Source organism: Macrobrachium rosenbergii, chromosome 16, assembly GCF_040412425.1.
Source record: "Macrobrachium rosenbergii isolate ZJJX-2024 chromosome 16, ASM4041242v1, whole genome shotgun sequence".
NCBI classification, from domain to species: domain Eukaryota; kingdom Metazoa; phylum Arthropoda; class Malacostraca; order Decapoda; family Palaemonidae; genus Macrobrachium; species Macrobrachium rosenbergii.
In genome coordinates, this window is record NC_089756.1 from 48,457,497 (window position 1) to 48,482,298 (window position 24,802).

The 24,802-nt window shown below is 38.0% G+C and overlaps 1 protein-coding gene and 1 long non-coding RNA gene across 2 annotated transcripts in view; one reads left to right on the top strand and one right to left on the bottom strand.

Moving 5' to 3' along the window:
• Window positions 1–18,642, top strand: part of LOC136846949 (uncharacterized) — a 134,692-nt gene extending 116,050 nt beyond the window's left edge. The window contains exons 3-6 of the mRNA XM_067118203.1: window positions 8,735–8,746; window positions 11,106–11,177; window positions 14,558–14,796; window positions 15,028–18,642. Coding sequence (XP_066974304.1) covers window positions 8,735–8,746; window positions 11,106–11,177; window positions 14,558–14,796; window positions 15,028–15,609 — 905 coding nt within the window. The 3' untranslated portion in view covers window positions 15,610–18,642. The remainder of the gene's footprint in view (window positions 1–8,734; window positions 8,747–11,105; window positions 11,178–14,557; window positions 14,797–15,027) is intronic.
• Window positions 18,643–19,122: 480 nt separating this feature from the next.
• LOC136847404 (uncharacterized) lies at window positions 19,123–23,413 on the bottom strand. The gene is made up of 3 exons (XR_010855735.1): window positions 22,793–23,413; window positions 19,797–19,954; window positions 19,123–19,414 (listed from the first exon to the last, which is right to left on the bottom strand). It is a non-coding gene; the product is annotated as an uncharacterized lncRNA (long non-coding RNA).
• Between the last annotated feature and the right edge of the window lie 1,389 nt (window positions 23,414–24,802).

Here is a 24,802-nt window from a genome sequence, read left to right on the forward strand (position 1 = left end):
TATATATATATATATATATATATATATATATATATATATATATATATATATATATATATATATATATAACTACTGGTCACTTTTACCAGATACATATGTAACTAATAACCACAGTGCCCTCTCGACTTCTTGAATTCTTCACATTCATTGGCTACGCTTGTCTCTACAAAGCCTGAGCTCCAAATGCAAGAAAATGAAGCAGTTCTGACGTTTCTAGCAGGATTCGAACCCGCATCCGGGGTATGAGAACGAGGTAGAGTTACTGACCTGAACGCGAGAAAGATTAGAGAAGTCAAGAGGCACTGTAGTTAATACAGCTTTATATATATATTTATATATATATATATATATATATATATATATATATATATATATATATATATATATATATATATATATATATATACATACATAGACACACACATACATACATACATACATACATACATACATACATACATACACAAAAATTTACCCCCTCTTGCTACCTAGGTTTTTTCTCTTTAACGGAAGCATATTTGACAGGTCATGCTTTTTCTTCGTATCTCACGAGAACGTATACAGAGTAATAATGATAATAATAATCGTTATGGTTTATAACCCTGTTTACCTACAGATTGTTTATAAAATTGTTTGTTGTTTCAACAGCTGATTAGAATTGGCCTTTTACAAGTAAAGTTGGTCCTCTTTTTACCCGTAGTGTCAGTAAAAGACTCGTGGAAAACTTAAGATAAGCCCAAATCAACCAAATACTTCTGTTAACTTTTTCTTTATAAACACAGCATGCGGTATTCTTTCCCCTTGTATTTGTTAGTTTTTTCCAGTCCCCGTTATTATTAGACGCTCATTTCAACTCCGGATTTTCTTCTCTCTCTCTCTCTCTCTCTCTCTCTCTCTCTCTCTCTCTCTCTCTCTCTTCCTCTCTCAACCACCCAGAACCCATATATCCATCTGCATTCTACTTTCGCCCACCATCACAAAACCCTCCCTATCTCCATCACTAATCTCCTTTCCCAAACAACTCCCAGTCTTGTTATCTATATCCCCAATCTACTTCGCCATACTAACACCCCATCCTCATATCTCCTTCCCATTCCCCTTTCCCCAGCCAACACCTAGTCTCCGCATCTCCATCCCCATTCCTCGTCGGCCGCCAATACCTAATCCTCATATCTCCATTTCCATTCTGTTTCTCCCCCATCATCTAATCCCCATATTTTCTTCCCCAACCCACACCCCCTCACCATATCTCCATCATTATTGTCCTTTCCTCAAGATCTTACAGTTCCCATATCTCTAGCCATATTCCCCTTACCCCACCAACGCCCACTCATGTTTCCATCCATATTCTCCTCCCCACCATACAATCGCCACATCTCCATCACTATTCTCCTTTTTCCAAACAACTCACAACTGTCAGTCTCCATATCTCCATTCTCATTCTCCTTTCCCCAGCCAAAACCAAGTCCCCATGTCTCCATCTCCATTCTCCTTCCCCACCATCCTGTCCCCATACCCCCTTCCCCACTACCATGCAATCCCTACGGCTCCATTCTCCTTTTCCTTTTAACACCCAATCCCCTTTCTGCTCTTCCCCAATAACACTCAATCCCCATATCACCATCCCCATTCTTATTCCCACCAACAAACGCTCCCCATATCTCCGTCCTCATTTACTTTCGCTTACCAACTCCCAATTCCCATATCTCCAACACTATTCTCCTTTCTCCCACGTCCCAATCCCCATGTCTCCACCCACATTCTCCTCCCCCACCCCCACCCACCAACACCCAATCCTCATATCTCCATCCCCATTTTCCTCCCCTCTCCAGCACCCAATCCCCAGCCGTTCCTCACGCGCTATTATCGGCTACTAAATACCCATCCCTTTTTGGGGGGGCGCGCGTCGTCAGAGCACGTCGATAACACCTTCCCGATACGAGACCAATATCCAACATTTTCCGAAGATCGCCTTTGTTGACAATTTTTGGGATATTCCGGGAAGAGACAAAGAGGCTTTCTGATGAGTTGCACAGTGTTCGGGATTCATATATATATATATATATATATATATATATATATATATATATATATATATATATATATATATATATATATATATATATAAGAAAGAGGCTAAACGATTACAAAAAATAAAAAAAGAACGAGAGAACGATGATGGTTGCTCGGCTACCTGTCTCAAAGATTTTTCTTCTTTATTGTTTTTTATTTTTATTTTTATCGTTCTTTTTATGTTTTTATTTGTTCCTCTTCTGCTTCGTCTGCTCCGAATATAGCGGTTCAAACGGCGCCGCTCCCTCCAGGATGTTCGTTGCTGCGTCGGGATGAATCGAGAATGCAAGAGCCAGAGAAAACGTTTTGTGCTCAGTTTATTTTTTATTTTTATTCTGCGATAATTGTTCCTTTCGCTCCAATTTTTTTTCGCCCACTGAAAGTGTTCCCTCTTGTTTTCATTTCTGCTGCCTTATGTGTACTCCTGATCACTTAATCAGTTCATTGCTGGTGTAAGTACTAAGATTCTCCTGAACCCCATATTTGCTTTGATCCAGATTATTACATTCTTGTCCTGTTTTGTTATATTGGCAACTTCTAATTTAATTTCGAAACTGGATGTTCCTTCCATTGTAGCTCTTGGGCTCATAGTATTCTGTTTTTCCAAAGACAGATATTGTGGAAACATAAGAAACACAGCAATCATTTAAATCGGCTCAGACTCACTGCATGGTTTGGGTATCCCTTATATCAGAATGAACTCCACATGCTGTTTTATCCCGTCTAAGAAGAAATCAAATGTCTGACTGTGAATATTGGATGAATACCCCACATGACCAAGTTTTACACGTTTTTGGCGATTGTCGTCATTTCAGCCAAAACTGCTTCAAATTCTAAGAAGTAAATCCCTTAAATAAATAATGTGAGCACCTTCAACACTTGTATTGTATCAGATCCCCTCATGAGAGCCTAATGAACGTTGGCAATTTTAATGCAGTGGTTAGGCTAGATTGCTTGATTGTGATAATAAACCAGAAATTATTAAAATGATGGCCACCACTGACAGATAGTCAGTGTTTTTTTTTCGGAAACAATCTAGACTGTAGTTATAATAACACAGACATTATCAAAGCGCTGACCACTATTGAGATGGCTTTGTCTGTCCGTCCGCACTTTTTCTGTCCGCCCTCAGATCTTAAAAACCATTCATCGAACATACCAAATTGCAGCTGTCTAGCCTCAGTAGTTTTTATTTTATTTAAGGTTAAAGTTAGCCATAATCGTACTTCTGGCACCGTTATAGGTACCAACAACACAGTTTCATGGGCCGCGGCTACGAGTTCAGTGGGCCATGGCTGAAAGTTTCATACAACATTATACACTGTACAGAAAACTCGATTGCACCGAAGAAACTTCGGCGCATTTATTTTTAATAATGATTAATCAGTACACGCAGAAGAAGGCTAATAAAGAAATCTGCTTAAAAAAATTATCAGAAAAAAAAATTTTTTTTTTCGGCCCCTTCTTTTTCGGTTTTTTTATACTGAAAACTAGAAGTTTTTCTCTCATCCTACTACCTTTTAATTAAGCTGGATTACTTCTTCAGCTCATATCCTTGTACCAGATGTTTTGATTCGCAGTTTGCTTAACTCTCTCTCTCTCTCTCTCTCTCTCTCTCTCTCTCTCTCTCTCTCTCTCTCTCTCTCTCTCTCTCTCTCTCTCAGACTGAGTCAGGAAAAAAGACACTGCCATCTTGTCATGCTATACATAAACTTGGTACGTTTTGATATGACCGATTTGGTTTTGGCAAAATCATTCTCTCTCTCTCTCTCTCTCTCTCTCTCTCTCTCTCTCTCTCTCTCTCTCTCTCTCTCTCTCTCTCGGAGAAGGGCAAAAAGCTTATATATTACCTTGCAGTATATGAACTTCGAAGATTTTTTTTTTTTTTTTTTAGATCTTGGCTTTTGTGAAGTTGCTCACAAATGACAAAGCTCTGAAGGTCCCTCAGGTGCCATTTTTTTTTACGGTCACCTGTCAACATCCATCAAGTTTTGGGGCGCGACCAGCTTAGTAATGGTGTTTATCATCGGTGTTGTTGTGTCAGAACTTACATTTTGTCTTGAATTAAACATCTATATTTCCTGTCTATCTGTCTGTCTATCTGTCTATCAATCTATCTATCTACCTATTTATCTATTTATCTATCTGTCTATCTATCTATCTATCTTCCTATATACCTACCCATCTATCTATCTGTTTATCTATCTCTCTACTTATCTAATCTATCTATCTATCTATCTGTGTACCTACCTATCTGTGTACCTACCTATCTATCTATCTATCTATCTATCTATCTATATATATCTATCTATCTATCTATCTATCTATATCTATGTCTCTCAAAATACTCTGTCAGTGAATATTTTGTCCTGAATTAAACATCTGTAGTTTCTGTCTGTCTATCTATCGATTATCTATCTACAGTTCTCGAAACACCAACGTATATATGTCTTTCTGTCGGTCTAAATAACAGGTCATCTATCTGTCCATGTGGGCGGGGTTGGGCATGACGGATCTTCTTGAATTTGACACGTAATCGAACACTGATATTTTATAGAAAGTCACCTAAAAAAACAAACTTTGCTTGTAAATCAACACGTAAATTAACATTTGTTTTGAAATGCAGACGCTAATTGAGAGTGGTATTTTTAGTCATTTCATTGTCCTCGCCATTTTGAAAGTGAACGCAACCAGGTATGTTTTATAAGATTTTGTGTCGTAGGCAGTAGTTCATCGGGAAAAACATGCACGTCAATTAACACCCAAGCTACTTTTATATTGCGAACATTAATTGAATGTGGCTATTTTTAGTTGCATTGCTTCGACAATTGAACGTAACCTTTTTTTTCTGTATATGAAGATCGCGCGTGTTTTAGGTTAGGACCGTTTCCACAATTTCCAAGAATCGAGACGACGATAAAGTGGCGCCATTTAGCGACACGAAAACACGAACTATACTTATATATTTCTTTTTTCTTTCTTTCACGTAAGCAATGACTGTAATCGGACGATCCCAGCTGCACGCTTCTTGATCCCGCCTTCGTGACGCAGGAGCGAGTTTCGTTGGGAATGAATCGGCAGCGCGTTTTATTAGCAACAGTTGTAGGTTTGGGTGTTTGTCATCAGAATTTTTGGCGTAGACGTGTAAACGCAAGGGAGTTTGGTTTCTCAGTAAAGGCAAAATCGCTTAAGATGTATGCCATTTCCTGGTCAGCCCACCGAAGAACTTAGGTTGATTCTGACTTAAGAAGAGAGAGAGAGAGAGAGAGAGAGAGAGAGAGAGAGAGAGAGAGAGAGAGCGAAGTCGAAGACCTCTGACCTGTTGGTGATCTGAGACCTATTTGCTTTTCAACATGAATAAAGTCTCTGGAAACACAGGGTAAAGTCGGAAGTTTCAAGTTTCCAGTTTTAAAAATAATACAATGAAGAGATTGCTTTTATAGTTACAGTAGTATTTTGCGAATCATTTTGAGACGGAAAAGTTTGTAGAGAGGTCTGTTGCCCCACCCCGAAGCAATTCAGTTCAAGAGTGGCAAATATATATTCCGATGCACATACGCACACACACACAGACACACACACATATATATATACATATATATATATATATATATATATATATATATATATATATATATATATATATATATATATATATATATATAACAGATAGAATTTGTTAATGGTTCAGTATGTAACCAAATCCACAAGTCGAAGAAAAATGCCATGCGGAGACTCACGCCAAGCTCAAATAATCCATATACTGGATTTCTCTCTCTCTCTCTCTCTCTCTCTCTCTCTCTCTCTCTCGTGATCCAACTTCTTGGAGAGAGATAATCCAAGGAGTGATGGATGGTCTTGAACGAGAGCTTTGACTGTACATAATCTTGCTTGTGTTGTCCCGTGTCGCGTTTGTTTGTTTGTTCTTACTCATTCATACGCATGTTTACATTTTAGAGTTGTATATGTCCACCGGCAGTATGGACTTACTGTACATCCATGTCTCCGAGAGAGAGAGTAAGCTCACGAGTGTCAAGCAGTTCTTTGCAATTCGGTCATTCTGTTTATTTATCTGTTGACTTCTTTTTTATTGACGTTTTCAAAAAGATATCCCCGTGGAAGAAGGAACAGATTTTAGTGACCCGAGGAAAAAGTTAAACAACTAAAGTTGCAAAGGAATAATTTGCGTCTACTAGATCAATTGTCGGGTTTATTGCACGCACGGCTGAATGTATTTTTCCCTTATACGCCAGTGGTTTTTTTTTCTGGCATTGGAAAGTAGTACTCTTGTATGTATGTACACACACACATGTATGTATATATATATATATATATATATATATATATATATATATATATGTGTGTGTGTGTGTGTGTGTGTGTGTGTGTGTGTGTGTATGTATATGTATATAATGTGTGTGCGTGTGTGTGTGTAGAATCGATTGCTCATTTTTTACCAAATACGTATGTAATTGTAAAAACCACAATGCCCACTTCATTTTTGGAATTCTTCACACTTTGGATGCGCTTGTCACATCAAAGCCTTAGATCCAAATGCGAGATGTCTGATGTCCTTAGCAGAGTGCGGGCTGAATCCTGATACGGACGACAGAATTTCTTCATATTCATGCATTGGGATCTAAGTGCTATTAGTGACCCCTATCCAAAGTTAAGAGGTTATTACAACTACATATACATGTATGTATGTTATATACTGACCCTGTAACTTGACTAACTCCTTTAAAACTTGAAAATATAACTAGGTAAACTGCATAGTTACAGGAAAGGAATCCTGTGAGAAATGTTTAAATTTCAGTAATCTACTTTATAACTGAAAAATATTATTATAACACTGAAGAGTTTTACTTGGTCTCGTCTGCCATGTGTATTTTTATTATACTTTGACATGTCCAAATTTGTGTCAAGTAGTGATTCCTGTTTGAGGCTGGTGTCTCCCAAAGTTTGGCCGGGATAGAATGAAGCCATGTGACAGTTGGCTAATTGGTTATATTTTTTCTCACTCCGCTGGTTTCCGGTTCTGATCATGACAAATTGCGGCTTACACGAGACATTTATGGTCTGTTGCAAGCTGGAGTAAAGCTTTTATTAGAGAGTTTGGGGACGGGGTTGACTCTTACCATCCGCTCACCCTTCCCCTTTAAGCCGATCTTGAGACCGGCCTGAGTGCATAACATATCGTATCATTTACGTAAAACATTAATATAGAAGTAAATCATAGACGATAAAGTTCCTGTAGCACTGACACTCGCTACCATTCTCGTCTGAACTAGTCGTAGAGGCTATTCGGCTGTGGGCAATTTCATGCATCTTGCGCAAAGGCAGTTGAGTAACCCTGGTGATGGTCGTGGCCACCAAAACCTGTTCATAGAAAATGACGGTCTCCATCCTGATAAAAAGAAAACCAATTGCATCTGCAAACCGCTGATGCCAGTTCGGCTTCCCTTGATATTGCAGCCATAATGAATAGAGAAATGTATAAGTGAATAAGCAGTTCACTTTAGCACTGTCTATACGCCATGTGAAATCAAATTATACATTCATTCATCCTTCAACATACGTATCGTCCTTTATTTAGGCCCTGTCCGAAGGAAATGAGATAGGGATGTGGAAGATCCAGGATTCATAATGAATCGTGGAGGAGGCGAGACTTTTGGTGCAAAATGAATTTTTCAACGATCAATTCTCAGGAACTTGAAAATCATGATTTCTTTTGGACCCGAAAGTTTCTCTTTGCACAACTGTGAATTAGCATAGCAGTGCCTGTATTTTTTTTTCGCTTCCGTAACAATTATTATAATATATGAATCAACCAGTCAGTTCCTGTATCAACACAGGTTGCTGTTAATTTTGAATTTTCCAGGTTACATTCAAGTATAATAGTTCATCGACACTCAACAGTGATTACATTTACAGCGTATCAGTGAGTGTGTATTTGTATGTATATATATATATGTGTGTGTTTGTGTGTGTGTGTGTGTGTAATTATATTATATATTATATTATATATATATATATATATATGTATATATATATATATATATATATATATATATATATATATATATATATATATATATATATATATATATATATATATATAGAGAGAGAGAGAGAGAGAGAGAGAGAGAGAGAGAGAGAGAGAGAGAGAGAGAGAGAGAGAGAGAGAGAGAGAGAGTTTGACTTTGGTGTCGGCGACCTTTTGAATTTGACTGGTTCGTTTGTTGTACCTTATTATTGGTGAATATTTTAACCAGGGAATTACCCTGACCCCGTATGTGTTGATCTATTTGAAGCACGTTGAAACGCTTTTTGTTTGTTTGTGTCGGTAGGGGTATTTAGAATGTTTTATTTGAAGTATTTTAAAGATCTAACCCAAGGGTTAACCATGTTTTTATTTTGTATAAGCAAAACTAACAGCTAAGGATACTAGTGTTTAGCTAAGATTAAGATTCAGTTTGGCTCGTCATGTTCTAATATGTTTCTTACTAAACCAGAATCCTACATAGAACTATGGAATTTCATACTGTGTATAATTTAAGTCAACTAATGCGTGCAGACCAAATAGAAGAAGAAGTTTAACGACGTTCTCTTAACCCACATGTCCACTAATAGCGCATCTCTTCTTCTGGTCTCTTTGCAGAAATAGCGCAAGGTGAGATGTTCAGCTGATCTGAGCTGCTGTGGCTGGCTGGTTGGCTGCTGACTTGGCTTCTTCTTATAACACCCCCAACACCCTCACCTACTTCTGCTGGAACAAGGGGCCCCATATATTCCCCCCAAAACCCCCCAGCGCGCACTTCTGCCGCTGCTGCTGTTGCTGCTGCTGCTGCTGCTGTTACCCTGCTTGCTGAAGGCTACTACTTCACCCCCCACCCCCACCCCCACTCCAGAAATGCACCATCATCATCATCATCCAGAAGGGCTTGTTGCAACTTACCCCCTGCTGATTCTGTGCCAGTGCCTTGAGAAGTCCTGCTAGATTTAATAATAATATAAAGATAATTTGGTATTGCTGCACTGTCTCATCGTGTTCGTGTAGGCTAACTTAAAGTTACCTTGTTAGGTCAAGTTAGGTTAGGTTACATAAGCAATAGATCAGTAAATGTCAGGTCGATTAGAAAAAAACAGAAATTTATCTTCATATTCTTAAACGATGTAACAGTGCAGTTTTATTAATAGTATTTATGTTGCTTAGATTTTCATTATGTAATGAGTTTAGAAACCACTCAGTGATAGGCTGCACTTCATCCTTGATGAAGCAACTAATAGTTTACTGAGCTACCTTTCGGTTTGCTGTTTCGGCAGTTTCTATTATTATTATTATAGTCACGTCGGAAGATCGGGAATATTATAGTTCCTTATTACATATTCATTATCCTTTCAAGAAACTGCTTCCCTCGTCCCAGTCTTCCTGTCATTTTCAAGGTCTGGATTGCGTTTTGAGATCTTCCATTTCCCAATTCTAGTTGTTAATAAACTGGGAGTGGTTATCTCTTCTTCGTACTCAGAATTACAGGCCTTTTCCTCATTTTTCCTCATTTGTCAGTTTGCTCAACCCCACAATAGTTCTAATTCCCCCCACCCCCTCATTATTTCTCAGTTCCTCACGCATCTTCATAGGATCCTTAACAAAGTGCGGTTAATATCGTAGTAGTAAAACCTGAGAATAAGTTCCCGTGATAGTTCTGGTATTTGTTGCATTCATTATAAAACTTTTCAGTAACATAACAGATTGTGAGCTACTTGACTTCTCAGTTTTTCGGCTTTATTGATTAAATCCACACTTCCTTTTTGCAATGCTGGCTTTAACCTGAACTCAGCAACACTTTTTAGCTGCAGTAATTCAGTTGTCCGCGCAGTTTAAGTTTCAGGGTGAACCAGGTAGACAGTAGGAGTAAAATAATTCAATAATGAATCATAAAAGGTGAGGTGTATTCTCAAGGCAAGAATGACTTGCAAATAAATACAGCCCTATTTTTAAATGACATGAAAAAATTCCCAGCACGAGGAACCTGTGGGTATTTTAGATGAATAAAATTCAATATAACAAGATAGAAATAACATCTAGATTGGTAAGAGTCCTGCACTGCTTGCTGTGGATAGATGAATCTCATACTTTTCCTTGATTACTTTTCCTTGAATGATTATCTTGTAAAATAGGTCACTTCTGGTACTAAAAATAAGATAAGATTATATTCCTTGTAGCATAAGGTGAGTTGATGGTGTCTTATACTTCTTGTATGCACAGTTTTAATCATTTTCTTATGAGTTTGATTACAGAGACCGTAAATGAGAGAAACTAGAATATAGTCAAATAAAATAAGGAGACTCAATCATCCCGTTCCTCGAATTCTTTCTAGTTTCCAAATAAAAAATGTGATTCTGATCATTTTTCAAAAAGGTCTGTAGTTCCTTTAATTATTTTCAATTGTTCTCCTTACAACTCATTGAAAGGAGAATATTTCTGCTTGTAGATCAGTAAAATAGCCTATTTTTAAGGTTAGTTGAGAGTATAACAAACACATTCGAAGTCATTAACATTGCCTATACTTCCTGGAAATTGCTGTACCATATTCCCATTATATTTAAATGATTATTGTATACTTTGGTCAGCAACTTCACTACAAGTATTTTTATTAATAAGACACATAAAGAAATGATTCCGGCATCTTCGAAAAAAGAAGAGGACAGCTTTTTAAAGATGGACCGGATGATAATGAATAATTGACCTAAACGCGCGTTTATACATAAATAGATAGATAGACAGATAGTATCACTATTACTCTAAATACTAACAAAGTAAAGTGAGCTTCATAGACAATACTAGTCCTTCTAAAGTATTCGCTAATTCTGTCAAAGGAAACCAATACTCTCTCTTGACATTGCTTTTATAAACAGGATGAATATTGCATTGTCGGAAATTTCACGACTCGTAGATATTTTTTATTATTACTGTACTATTAATATTTAATTACGGTAGTTTTCAGCCTAAACGATTCCATTTTCTGCAGGTGACTGCGAAGCGTGTACACCGGTCGAGACCTATGAAAATATTTTGGACAACTACTGCCGGGCCGATGTTGGTAAGTTGGATCGCTTTGCCTCAGCATATGAAAACAGACAACTTAGAGTACGAGATGCTCTTATTATATTATTATTAGTAGTATTATTATTGTTGTTGTTGCTGTTGTTGTTAGAAGCAGCTGCAATAGTCCTAGTAGCAGCAGTAATGAGACACCTTATTATGCTTAATTTTGTGATATCATCATTATCAGCAGCAGTAAAAACCTAGTAGTAGTAACAGTAGCTCATCTTTCCTTCTTTTTGTTATCCTTTTTTATTTTTCCGTCATCAACTTCGTTTTGGCCTTAATTCCATGACATTAAAATTACTGGGTACCATTAACCTTGACTACTGCACAATCTAAACTTCATATTAGCCATCATCTCCTCATTCATCACTCAGTAACGATGATTATTTGCTTAATTATGCTAGAACTCCCATTCTGCTTTTCAGAATTGCGCTGGTGAAGAAATAAACCTGCCAGAATTTCTATACATACTTCTAATGAGTTACAATTAATACGGAAGAAACATTCCTAGCAAGGTTTCCATTCCAGAGAGCCAAATATTTTTTTAGACATAGTTTACTCATATCTCTAAGTAAAATGTTAAGCTTGTTACGCCAGGTTATATGATTAGATCATACCTTAAAACATGCCATTCACCTGTTTGTGGAAGATGAAAGGACGGAGCTTGTCGAATATATTTTGTATCGTGTAAACAAGCATTTCTATTTGAACTGCTGCCTTATAAGTCTCTAGTAACATACCATTTGAGGTCCCTCGCCTGAGAACCTCCCCTCCCCCCCCCTTTTTTTTTCTTAAGTAACCGCCATTCAGGGGTTATCCAAATTTCCTCATAACAATATTATTATTTTAGAAACTAATATCATTGGTGTTGATGACACTAATTTTCGTTGTATATCAAGCAGTTAGGCAGGGGAGTGCAGCGTGAGATTCTGGAGAACTGCCAAATTCTAAGAAAGATGAAAGACAAAATTAAATTCCATATATCAGGTAAAGGTAGCAAGTGAAAGGGGCGAGAATTTAAAGTGTCATATCATATTAGTTTAGCTGATACCAAAAGCTGAGGTGGTTCTCTTCGAAGTCCCTGATTAAATTCTGGTTTTATATATTATCTTTGCGCCCTCATAGAAGACTCAGTCAAGCTTAGTTGAATCTCATTGAACCACTGTTGGAAGTGTTTGTTTAGCATTTCATAAGGTAGAGAAAGCAAAGCATCATGCAACACAAAGTACCAAGTACCAGGTAGCAGGAAGAAGCAAAGAAATATGAGGAAGCGCTTTCCTGAATGTGCATGTCATACACTTTAGGAAATTGACAGAAAAAAAAACAATTTAAGTTAAAGATTTCAGCCGCCGACTGTTCACACAGGATTCATGTTTGGCAGGATTAGACAGACGAGAAAGGATTTGCAATCACTACATATCCGCGTAGAGTGTTATAATTTCTGGTTTAAAAAAATGGTAGAAAATTTTTCACTCTTTATACATTTTTGCCAGAGTTTTGTAACAGACATTAAAACTGTTAGTGTTTAAAAAAGATGCGAGAACAGAGCTTTTCGGAAAAAAGGGCGAAAAGATTCTCTCGCTAACTGTGCACCCGTTTTAAGAAATCGCTTGCAGATATTAGAAAGGGCCATGATTCTGAAACAAAATCAAACTCACAAATCGCTGTATTCTTCATATCTTGTCATTAAAAACTGGACCGTTTGACGCGGAAAAAACATTTCATCTTTCGGCTTCAGATAGCTTTTGTAACTTAGAACGTAAATCCGGAAACTGGATGACGGCATGGCATAATTACTGTAGTCGTTGTAGTTGGTTAATTTCCCTTTGACGGCGGCTTCTGACAGCTGCGCCCTTTTTCATTTTTTTTTTTTTTCTGTTGGAGCTTCTAAGATTGTTTTTCTTTTAAACTAAAGTAGGGCAACTTAATGCCCGTGTGTCACCCAGAAATTAAGTGAAAAATTAAAGTAGGTGAGCTTCAGACTTTGCCGGCTCTCCAACGCTGTAATCAGCCATCCGACATTATTATTATTATTACTGGTTCTGTTGAATATTATTGCTGCTTCTATTTTGTAGAAGACTTTTTCTATTTTCCCTATTGCGGACTTCTCTTCAGTGGAGGTGCGTGCTAACAGCTCGCCTATATTTGTCATTTCATGGGGGAAAAGTCAAAATCTCGATTCTGCTTCTTTATATATTCTATACAGTTAGTTCTATACAATTGTTGCCGCGACGTTTCGACAGACTCTTCTGTCATTCTCCAGCGGGAGCTAGTAGAGGACTGGCAGATTGCATAGGTCCTTCTGAACTTATACACGGGCTTCAGCGGGGGGTCATGGACGGCGAATTCTGATTGGTTGCTAGTAGAGGACTGGCAGATTGCATAGGTCCTTCTGAACTTATACACGGGCTTCAGCGGGGGGTCATGGACGGTGAATTCTGATTGGTTGCTTGAAGTTCGCCGACTGCAACCAATCAGAATTCGCCGTCCATGACCCCCGCTGAAGCCCGTGTATAAGTTCAGAAGGACCTATAATCTGCCAGTCCTCTACTAGCTCCCGCTGGAGAATGACAGAAGAGTCTGTCGAAACGTCGCGGCAACAATTGTATAGAACTAACTGTATAGAATATATAAAGAAGCAGAATCCAGATTTTGACTTTTCCCTCATGAAATGACAAATATAGGCGAGCTGTTAGCACGCACCTCCACTGAAGAGAAGTCCGCAATAAGGAAAATAGAAAAAGTCTTCTACAAAATAAATGCAGCTGAAGCAGCAATAATATTCAATAGAACCTGTTTAAAAGAGGGTCTGCTGCCAAATTATATTATTATTATTATTATTATTATTATTATTATTTGCTGTCTATGAATTGCCCTTGGTATAAACAGCTACAGTATAGCACACTAAATTTAGAGCACAACATTCTGGCATTGACTCCCCCTCTGCTTCTAGTACGTTACATTTTATATAATCAGACTTTCGTTGACTGTAAAAGTTGTCAACGTCTTAGATCTCTACAATCCAGAATATATAAACATCTGTCGCAGACTGTAAATGCCTTACATATACATTCCGTCGCTGATTATATATGCGTCATGTATATACATTTTAGAATATATAACGTCCCTCCTCTGACTGAATTCTGCAAGTGCCTCACATCGTCATAGTTTAGAATACGTAAGCATACGCTCTTTCGCTATGCACGGTAATGTAGAATACTTAACCAGTAAAAACGATTGCAGCTCACCCCTGCAGTGTAGAATACCTAAACATCCTCGTGTCGTATGCAAGTACCTCATATCTTGAAATTTTAGAACAAGTAAACAAACTCTCGTTGCCCGTCAATGTCTGACATCTTCGGCCTCTTTCAGTGGTGAAGACGCGCATCAAACGGATGCAGAGATCGAAGCTCATCTGTCGAAAGGCCAAGATATACAAGTCGGGCAATTCTGAGGAGGAGCGACGCGCCCTCAAGCGTCCGAAGTTTTCCTTGACCATGGAGGCCGACTGCTGCGAAATTTCCCCTTCGAGGGTGAGGTACCTCATCATGGGCCGGAAACATGGGGATGAACTCATTCCCACATTCGTCATGCCTTTCAAGAAGTCTAAGGTGAGTCGTATAGTTCAGTTTTGTCCTCCCCCCCCCACAAACCCCCAACTCATGTTTTGCATATATCTGCAGAAAAATATTACTAAATGATATTTGGAACAGATAACAAAGGCTTCCACAATAATATAGAATCTTTTGACGTAACTGTATGGCAATACTTTTCTCTCGTTGTCCTTAGAATTACCGTAGTTTTTATGTGTGGGTCTAATATCCTTTTCTAATTTAATCCAGCCTTTGCGTCAAGCTATGAAAACATTTAAGCGAGGCCTCAACTGCTCTGACCCGAACTTGATCACAAGGAACCTCGAACCAACCGCCCTCAGCCAGGAGCCTCCCCCTCAGCAACCGGAACCCAAAACCAAGGGCCGACGAAAGAACCGCAAGGGAAGCTCTGGTGGAAGCAAAGGCTCTGGCAGGGGTGGGAGGAGACGAAAGGCCGAAGGAGGTCGCCGACGAGGAAGACCCAACGGAGGAAGCCGACGAAAGACCCCGGATATTCCCGAGGAGGAAGAAACTATCCCCATGGACATCACTCCAATCCCAGAAGTGATCTCACCAGAGGACCCAAGTATCCTTTTTGATCCTAGTCAGCCCAGACCATTAGACGTACCCTCTGCGGATCTCCAGGAAGGGCCTCACCCAAGTCTAGCAGGCGGTGGCGGAGGAGGAGGAGGAGGAAGAGGCGAAGAGAGAAGAGGCGAGGATGGTGACCGTCAGGCCAAAAAGAGACGTCGAAAGGGCAACAAAGCATCCCGAAGGGATAGGCGGAAAGAAACGGTCACGGAAGAACCCTCCCTCCTTCAGGAGGAATAAGATGCGATTAATTGTATTGGGGAGTCGACCAATTAGAAAAATAAAGAATGAAGCAAGAGAGTTTACTGGCCAGTAACCGAAATTGTTTTCGTGTAGTGTATTCAGATGGAAGTATGATGGTTCGAATTACTTCCTTCGGAAAATAAGCGTTTACTTGAATTTTATGTTAGGGAATTTCACCATTCTGATAAGTGTCCAATATTGCACAAGATCATGAGATTGAATTTGATCTCTTCGAGTTATCCATTGATTTTATTTTTAATCACATGTTTCCCTTGTCAGAGAAGTGCTCATAAAAGTAGTTGAAATAATACATATGTAAATTTTACGAAAAGCCGTATTCCTGTCATCCAAAATATTTCAAATGATTGTTTTTTGTTCGTAGTCAGCGGTGTGGACAGGTACTCTCAATGCTTCGTATTCCTTGACCTGTAAAAGTGTGGCCTGGTGACGTGAAATCCGAAACCAGGTTACAGTCGCCAGGTCACGATTGTTGAGTTCTCATCTAGTAGAAGTCACATTGCGACATTAAAAGGAGTTGAATTACCCGTCTGTAATGATTGTTATAAATATAGTTGTATGGGTAGCCGTAACTACAATTACAGTACGATATCCTTTGTATGGACGGCTTAGTATCTGTAGCATATAAAAGCCTTTTACTGGCATGTACAGAAATTATTTCAGTGAAAGATTGATGAAATTAGTAATTTCGCTGATTCATAGATGGTCTCTTGTTATTCAGAATTGATCACCAGGGTGTTCTGGCAGACTGTTTGTCAATCCTGACTCCAAAACAATTTAAGCCACTTAACTTTTACTGCTATTTGAAATCTTAATCTTTTCGGAGTTTTTTCCCTTCAGGACGATCATGTTTTTGCAAACCAGCAGTAGATACTGAATAATTATGACTTTATGTGAATCCAGGTGGATCTTTAGGATTCGTTTGCTGCGGTAATATACTTTAACAATGATTTTTTTTCTTTTCTAAGAAAAGATAATATTGACATGTATATCGTGAAATACCACATAGTTTCTCTCTTCTTCAGTTCGATTTTTTTTCAAGATATGCCATTGACGTGTCTCTTGCTTCCACATTGATGAGGGAATCGATTCAAATGGTTTTAGAGGGCCACATTCAGACTTAGAAGCCAGTGAGATAAGGAGGTAGATTTTTGTAAACATTAACCATGGCGATTTTTTTCGGTTATTTATATGATGGTTTATTATGCTGGCTATTAGAATTATCTTGCCTCATTTCTCCCTCCCATGTATTGACTCTCGGTCCCGTAACTTACTTTTTTTCAAGAAGAGGTCTTGTCTCTTCCATCGGGGTTAGGCCTCTGGCCATATCTTCCCCCAGTTTTTCCCTTGGGCCTAGTATGAATGAGGGCACAGGGTTGCCCATGCCTGGACTTTTAGAAAATACTGTAAGTCATTACTCCAGTGACTTCCATCTGAAGCTTTTCGTTTGCTTTCATTTCTCCAAAAGCTCCTTTCTTCAAACCATACCCGTGCCACACATCCTGTAAGTGAAAAACTGTACTCTTTCCTAGAACGTATGGAAAATTTATGTATTAAGGATTTTTTGCTTTTTTTCTGGAATCTCTTAAAAATAACTTTCAATTGTTCCGTAAGATTTGTCTTAAACGTCTCCACATTCGACTCCCCCAGAAGTCCTGCTTTCATACCCAATATTAAAATTAAGAGAAATTCTTTACATGAAGTTCAAGAAAGAAATCTCTCATTTTCAATACCATAGTAAAAAACGAAAGTCACATGTTCGTAATAAACACTCCCCCTCCTCTGCCCCCCCACCCTTGTTTTGACATTATAAAGTTAATCCTGGTAGTAAACTTATCCATTGTATCATTTTCATCATAACCGTGTATAATTCTACATAAGATGTCATTCATGTCTTCGCTCTAGAGAAAGTAGGCTTAGTTGTTAAATATATATAGATTTCTATTGATGTGCCATCATAGAACGTAATGATTATTATTATTATTATATTATTATTATTATTATTGGTGATAAGATCACAGTTACGATTTATTTGTCAAAATATTATTCATGCCATTAGTTTTTAATTTTTTTTTCCAAAGCAGAGTATCCAAACCCCAGTTTATTGATATTATTAGTGTTGTCATTTAGGTGCTAGAACAAGATTCGTTTATTTGTTCGTCTTTCCTTCTCTCAGGCTACCCAGTTCTTGTCCTCTTTTTTTTTAACCTTTGTATTAGGTCTTCTGCTCTTGCTAGTCTGCAGTATTTCACGATTTTTTTTTTTTTTTCATAAAAACCTTCTCTTGGATCAGGAACGTCACCAAGGTTATGGTTACTTAAGATTACTTTAGCTTACCTGACGAGAAAATGTTAACGTTTCTTCTTTCGACATTTTCAAGATTTTTGGTTTCAACACGCGCTGTGGCACCTTTGATGAAACCTTTTAGGGAAATTGAAAGGGCATCATATGAAAGTGTGCCCGCTAATGGTGAATAAGGGTATGAAATTCTTTTGGTATATCGCTTGATAACAAGCACATGGAAAGCAAAGCGGCTGGGAAGTCAACATTTGTTAGTGCGCATTGGCCAGTTCGCTTGTTTGGATTGAAATGCTGTTAACATGGACAGTTTGACAAGACCATCCTTCGTGGACAAATTATAGTTTGTTTTTCTTGAATAAAATCTCGCATTTGCCTCTTGATAAGAATCATTGACCAAGTTATCTTTGCTCCTTAAGATTAAAATAATGCCCTCTCGTCATTGAAAATGTTTCTTAAAATATGGTGCCATGGCTTCCAAATATATATATATTTAATTAAATAAATTGAGAATGGTGTTGCCAGCCACTTTTGTTGCTTGTAGTCATATGCAATAAAGTTGCATTTATTGTAAATTACATCTCTTTCTCTCTCTCTGTCTCTGCCTGTCTCATGCTCTGTTCAATTTCACGTTCCTTCTGTGTGTATAGTACTGTACTGAAATATAATAGATGTCAGTAAGAAATTAAGCCTGAATAAAAATCCTTTGTACAACTTTGTTTTCTTGTTATCCTTCCGTCAGAATGAAAACGTGACAGTGTATTCTTCTTGAGATGACCTTTGCCACAAGACAGTCTTATATTGTGTATGTAGTCAATAAAGCAATCTTCTTACCCGGTTATATTAACATGACCGTATTACAGCTTCAGAACTATGTCCACGTAGCTGAAACAGGGAATCCACTGAGCTGTAGAAAATGACCAGTTGTTTATTTCCAAGTAGACAGGAGGTCAAAGTTAGGTCAAATATTCTGAGTCAAATTGGCGTCTTCTAGGTAACTAAAGTGCAACATTTTCTGTCATAAGGTAAATTATTTCCTCTAATGTTTCCAAAGCGTACTTTTTTTTCGTGTTAACTAAATATTTGGAATTAAAACATTCAGTTTTGCTTTAAAAGGAGAACAACTTGCTTTGTTAACTTACGCGTTAGAGCGAAAACAATTCAAAGCAGAAATCAGTCAACAAACAAAACTCGGATTTGGATATTTTTCCATATAATTTGAATGAATTTACAAATAGAGTATTACCCCCAAAATCATTTTTCTGTGCAGTATTTCGGTGCACAAAGTTGCACATACAAGCGCGACAGTACTCGTTCCAAGAAAATATAATAGCATAATTTGGAAAAGCTTACTCTTCAAAGCGACTTCCGGGCCGGAAACAAGACCGCAATATAAGTCGTGTAGAAACCACCTCACGGCCGTTAGGCTGATGACTGTCCCATGTTTTCATTTGCATACTGACACCGAAAGGGAGGAAGAAAAGTTCTGTTTTGTTGGTTAAGGAATATTTGATGTTCAAATCATGATGTTAAAGATTTCATGACACTTACTTGCACCACAATAAGTTTTTAAAGTAAAACATCTCGCTAAAAATTTTATTTAAATATCGGTACGATCAAATTTCTCTATAACCATAAACACGTGCTTAAAAATAACTATATAAAAGTAAATCAGTTAAAATTAGCAACGATACGAAAGATAAAACAACAGCGCATAAAATACCAGATTAAGAAACCAAACTTTTGGAAGAAAATCGAGATTCAAGAGAAAACTGTTGCATATCCATTTGCAGTTTAGAAACTGCTAAACCTTAAAACTAAATGAAAATCTCGAATTACATTAGAAATCTTAGGAAATGTAAGGATACGTGACAGTGTCGTGGGTAAAACGATATCCAGTTGGATGTACAGCCTCGGCGTATCCTTGCAGTCCTTTCACAATCCAATCTCCGGCAGTGCGCAATCCGCCAGTCAACTTTTCCGTCACCTCCTTGGCCGTGCGTTTGAATTTACTCTTTCCTGGTTCCTGGAGGGGGAAAATGAGTATTCAGCATTTGTTTTTTATAATCTTCATAACTTTAGATTAGTGTGATAACACTGTGAATCCCAGTTTTCGTTACCATAATCAAAAAGCAGTAAAACATTCGTAACCTAAATTTAGAAAGGTAATGAGAAATTAATACTCCCATTGGCAGGTAATACACGAACGCGATGTCACAGCTGAAGCTTAATCGTCGATAGATAACTTTCCCTGATATGGTATCATATCAACAGAGACGTTAACACGAGTATTTACTTTGGCAAGCCTTGTTCGGCTATTGAATTTATGAATATATTGTTTCGGTCTGTTTCCTAATAGTATCTGATACGACATACATACTCCACAGTGAACCAAAATACATGTGCTATACATTAGTTATTTACGATTGTCAATAGCTTTGCTTATTTATGCACTGCTTACACAAAGCAAACCAATTACGAAAGGGAATAACGTGACGTTTAGACTGGCAGTACAAAAACTAAGGTAAAGGCTTAAGGTAGAAGTGACCTAGAGTTGAGAAGTTTTGAAAACTCCAGAAAAACTGGTACAGACAATAACTACACCCTTTCAAGAACTGCAGGGCAAGAAACAAGTGGTACAAGAGCAGATATAAAATATGGCAATTAGCCATGGTTAAAAAAAAACTGCTACCTTAGGAAAAGAACCATTTTTTTCAAATATTGGTCTAAAACTGTTAATGTACTATCCACAATAGGCAAACCGTTGATACAGGAATAAACTTGCGTAATGAACAGTACCAACCAAACAAACCATAAAAATATTTTAATACTTGAAATATTTCAAGACACTGTGTACCGAAGAATTCAAAGAATTTTTGAGGATGAAAATATTGGAGGTGCTCTGTAAATGACATACTTGATAAATGAGCCTCCGAAGGCTTTTTTGGTTTTCCAACAATCTCCACCCCTAAAACCCCCCAACCATCCCCACCCCCATCCCCCCAAAGAAGAAAACTGCAAAACCTAATATTGAAATGAAACAAAAACTGAATTCGATAGACTAAGTGAACGCCGGTAAAAGGCTTTTAGAAATAAATCAAGAGGCTGAAGACTCAACGAGCTCTTGCTACAGTAACATTGTTCCCCGTAGGGAGTTAGTGCCGTCAGTGCACCTCACGCGCGGTGCACTGTAAGCATTACTTAAGGTTCTATACAGCGTCCCTTGGGCCCCTAGCTGCAACCCCTTTCATTCCTTTTATTGTACTTCCTTTAATATTCTTTCTTCCATCTTACTTTCCACCCTCTTCTAACAATTGTTTCGTAGTACGACTGCGAGGTTTCCCTCCTGTTACACCTTTGTAACCTTTTACTCTCAGCTTCCCATTCAGCACTGAATAACCTCATAGGTCCCAGCGCTTGACCTTCGTCCTAAATTGCATATGTTTTACCATTGTGTTTTAAACGTTGTACTTTCTGGGAACAAGACAAAAGATTGTTTTCCCACAAAGTAGTCCGGCCATGGATCCATTTAGGAGATAATCTATCGTAGTGTTCTTATCTTAAATGTGGAGTCACCGAGGAAGCCCTGGTTACAATATCTTTGTATCCACAAGATAAGGAAACTAATATTGTACGAACGCAAGCAAGAAAAGTTACAATGTGAATAATTAAAGATTATTCGGCCTCTTATTTGTATATTCAATTCTTTGTTCAATATATGTTCCAAGCATATTGTCCATATTCTCACCAAATTAACAGTCATCAAAAGCACCACTGGGAAACAAGTATCACTAACTTAGGACGAGTGGAATTTACCATCAGAACTGAATTATGTTAACCGTCCATCAGATAATCAATTCGTTCAATTTACCATAACTAAATTATGTTAACCGTCCATCAGATAATCAATTAGTTCAATACGCTAAAGCTAAATTATGTTAACCGTCCATCGGAAAATCAATTCGTTCAATTCACCATCACTAATTTACGTTAACCGTCCATCGGAAAATCAGTTCGTTCAATTCACCACAACTAAATTAGTTGACCGTCCATTAGAAAACTCATTCGTTCAATTTACCATTAGAACTGAATTGTGTTAACCGTCCATCAGAAAATCAATTCATTCGTTTCTACTAATTTCCACTTAAGAGAAAAAACTATCCATAATAAATTTTAGATTCGAAATTCGCCTTGGCTGAACCGAATTTCATACCTTCATAGCTAAGCTTACACGCATTTCAGATTCTCTCCCAAATTTGGATCAGACTCTGGAAACTTTTAATGACAATGAAATCCAACATCAACTTTGGTTTTCACAGAAGATAAAAAGATTCTCGAAACAACACCCCACTGTACACGCGTTACAAAGGTGATCGAGGTTCAGTAAACATCTTAGAGTATGTAGAATCTACTGGTCACTTTTACCAGACACATATGTAATTCTAATAGCCACAATTCGAGAAGTTAAGAGGGCATTGTGGCTATTAGAATTACATCTTGGAGTATATTTAGCGAAAGTGCCTATTGTGCTTGCGCATATAATTGAAAAATCAAGGTCTAGAGAATAGACCTTGTGAAAAATGACAAACGTATTTTTCAGGACGATCGTAAGACTGAACTGCCACATGAAAACGTTATGCGTTTTTAGCATAGTTTAATCAGATTTTTATTTACTTTAACCGACTAAATCATGTATTTTTCTGTGCTTAGTTTAAAACAATTCTCACTTTGTTTATCCCCTAACAGCACTCGAAATACACAAAAATGTATAGACTCTACCCTAGCCCCCAAATGAGTCCATTCGTATACTTAAAAGCAATAAAATCATGATTATGAATACATATGCATCATAAGAGAATCTTACCTTCTCTTCCACGTTCTCCGAACGACTGCATGCGGAGTAAGACTCACTCGCCGAGCTGGGTAATAATTTGGAAGTTTCGTGGGGCTCCTCGTCTTCCTCTGCAGAGCGAGAATTTTTCCGCCAAGTAAATAAACACCCGAGGCAATTTTCTTGACTTGCGAACTCCCTGGCAGAATCAACGCCCTCTCGAACTCTGTCTTGACTAATGGTATAATAGTTCTTGATCGATTTCCTGACGTTGGCCTCCGCTTTTTTGGCGGACCCAAGAAGCTCGGACGCCATATTTCGAGGTTCTTTGTTAATGACTTCGTACGATGTGAAGAGGGCCTCGGCCATGCTTAGAGTGCTTTACTTTTCTCGTGAATCCTAAGTGAAAAATGTGAACACTAGTTAGCTCTGGAGTATATGCTGCACGTGAAGAGTTTCAATATATGTCCCCTTTGATTCCCAAGCAATGCTTAGTCTCGACGGTTAAAACGCAGCGACAGTACCACTCTCCTTTCAGGGAGAAATGTTCTTCGTTTTCGAATGACAGTAATGAACCCGGAGCCTTCACTGCCGGACCACGATAGAAACGGACTGATTGGCTAGTTATAGTTCCCAAAAAGCGTTTTTTACCTTGGAACAAATAATGAGTTGTTCTTACTAATTATAAGACATCTGTGTTATCCGTCAAACTGTGAGCTGTTGTATAGTAAACTAAGCTTGCTTACGAAATGTCGCCATTTAATAAAATGCCATAAATGAGAACAAAATAAACGCTAACTGTCAACTCATTCATTTAATCTTATCTACCTATTCCTGTCATCCATGCTTCCTCAGGGGCAAGTCTTCTATTTGGAGGGTCTCTCCACAAAAGTAGGAACTCAGGGTTAAGAACAAGGAGTGTCTAGATTTCTTCCTTTTTTTACTTTTTTGAGATCGATTCTTATATTATTTTTAACCCGGCCTTGTGCTTGCACAGGCTCTTGCCCCTAGAATAAGCAGTAACATATAAATTCGGTTATTTTCACAAGAAGGGGTTATTTGCCAAGAATCAAAGGCCTATGTGCATTTGTTGAAAGGAGCGCTGACGCATGCAAGTGCGCAAGGGTATGTGTTTCTTTTAAAGAAAGCTGAAGTAGACAAGACGAATAAATTAAATCCAGCAGCAGACGAATTTAGAGAGTGCGTTTCCTTTCCACCTCCCCTTCCTCTCTCTCTCTCTCTCTCTCTCTCTCTCTCTCTCTCTCTCTCTCTCTCTCTCTCTCTCTCTCTCTGTATACGTGAGGTCCTCGTGGCGCAAAAGGTATCACATTGACTCACAGACCGAGGAACACAAGTTCAATCCCTGACCCTGGAGAGGAAAGGAAAAGTATATAAGCGTTCATTAATATCCGTTAAGCCTACGTTGAGTTCAGCAGTGATTCATAAGCATTGATTGTTAGTCAATTGTTGTAGGTAGCAGTTGAGGTAAACAGAGAACGAGGGGCCATCGCTGAGGTAATCATCATCCTATCAGGATAAATACATTCATTAATATTATTATGATGCGTGAATATGAATACAGAAATACGTAAACATGGATACTCAAAATTTTTTTTACACGACTGGGTAATCGCTAGTACAATGGTTTATTAAATTATTCCCTGAATAAGTGAAAAGGTATAACTGACAATTCAACCAAACTAATAGTGACAAAACTCTTACAGGACAGGATCATGCTAATCCTTGCTAAGCTTCAATAATTTAGAAGACTTTTTACAGAAATGTTTCACCGGAAGCATAAATAATTGTAGGAGTACAGATGCAACAAAGAAGTTGAAGAAAAGGACTTTGAAATAGTCTGTACCTATAGTAGGCAGCTCAGTAAGTTACCACTAAAACTGAAGAAGTTCGGAAAACTTAGAGACTTGTAACGAGAAACTAAATGTCATATCTAAAAAAAAAAATTGCGTCACAGAAGAACAATTTATTTCACAAAACTATAGTGTGCTTGATAATGGCGTTTATTACAGGTTATTTTGAGCT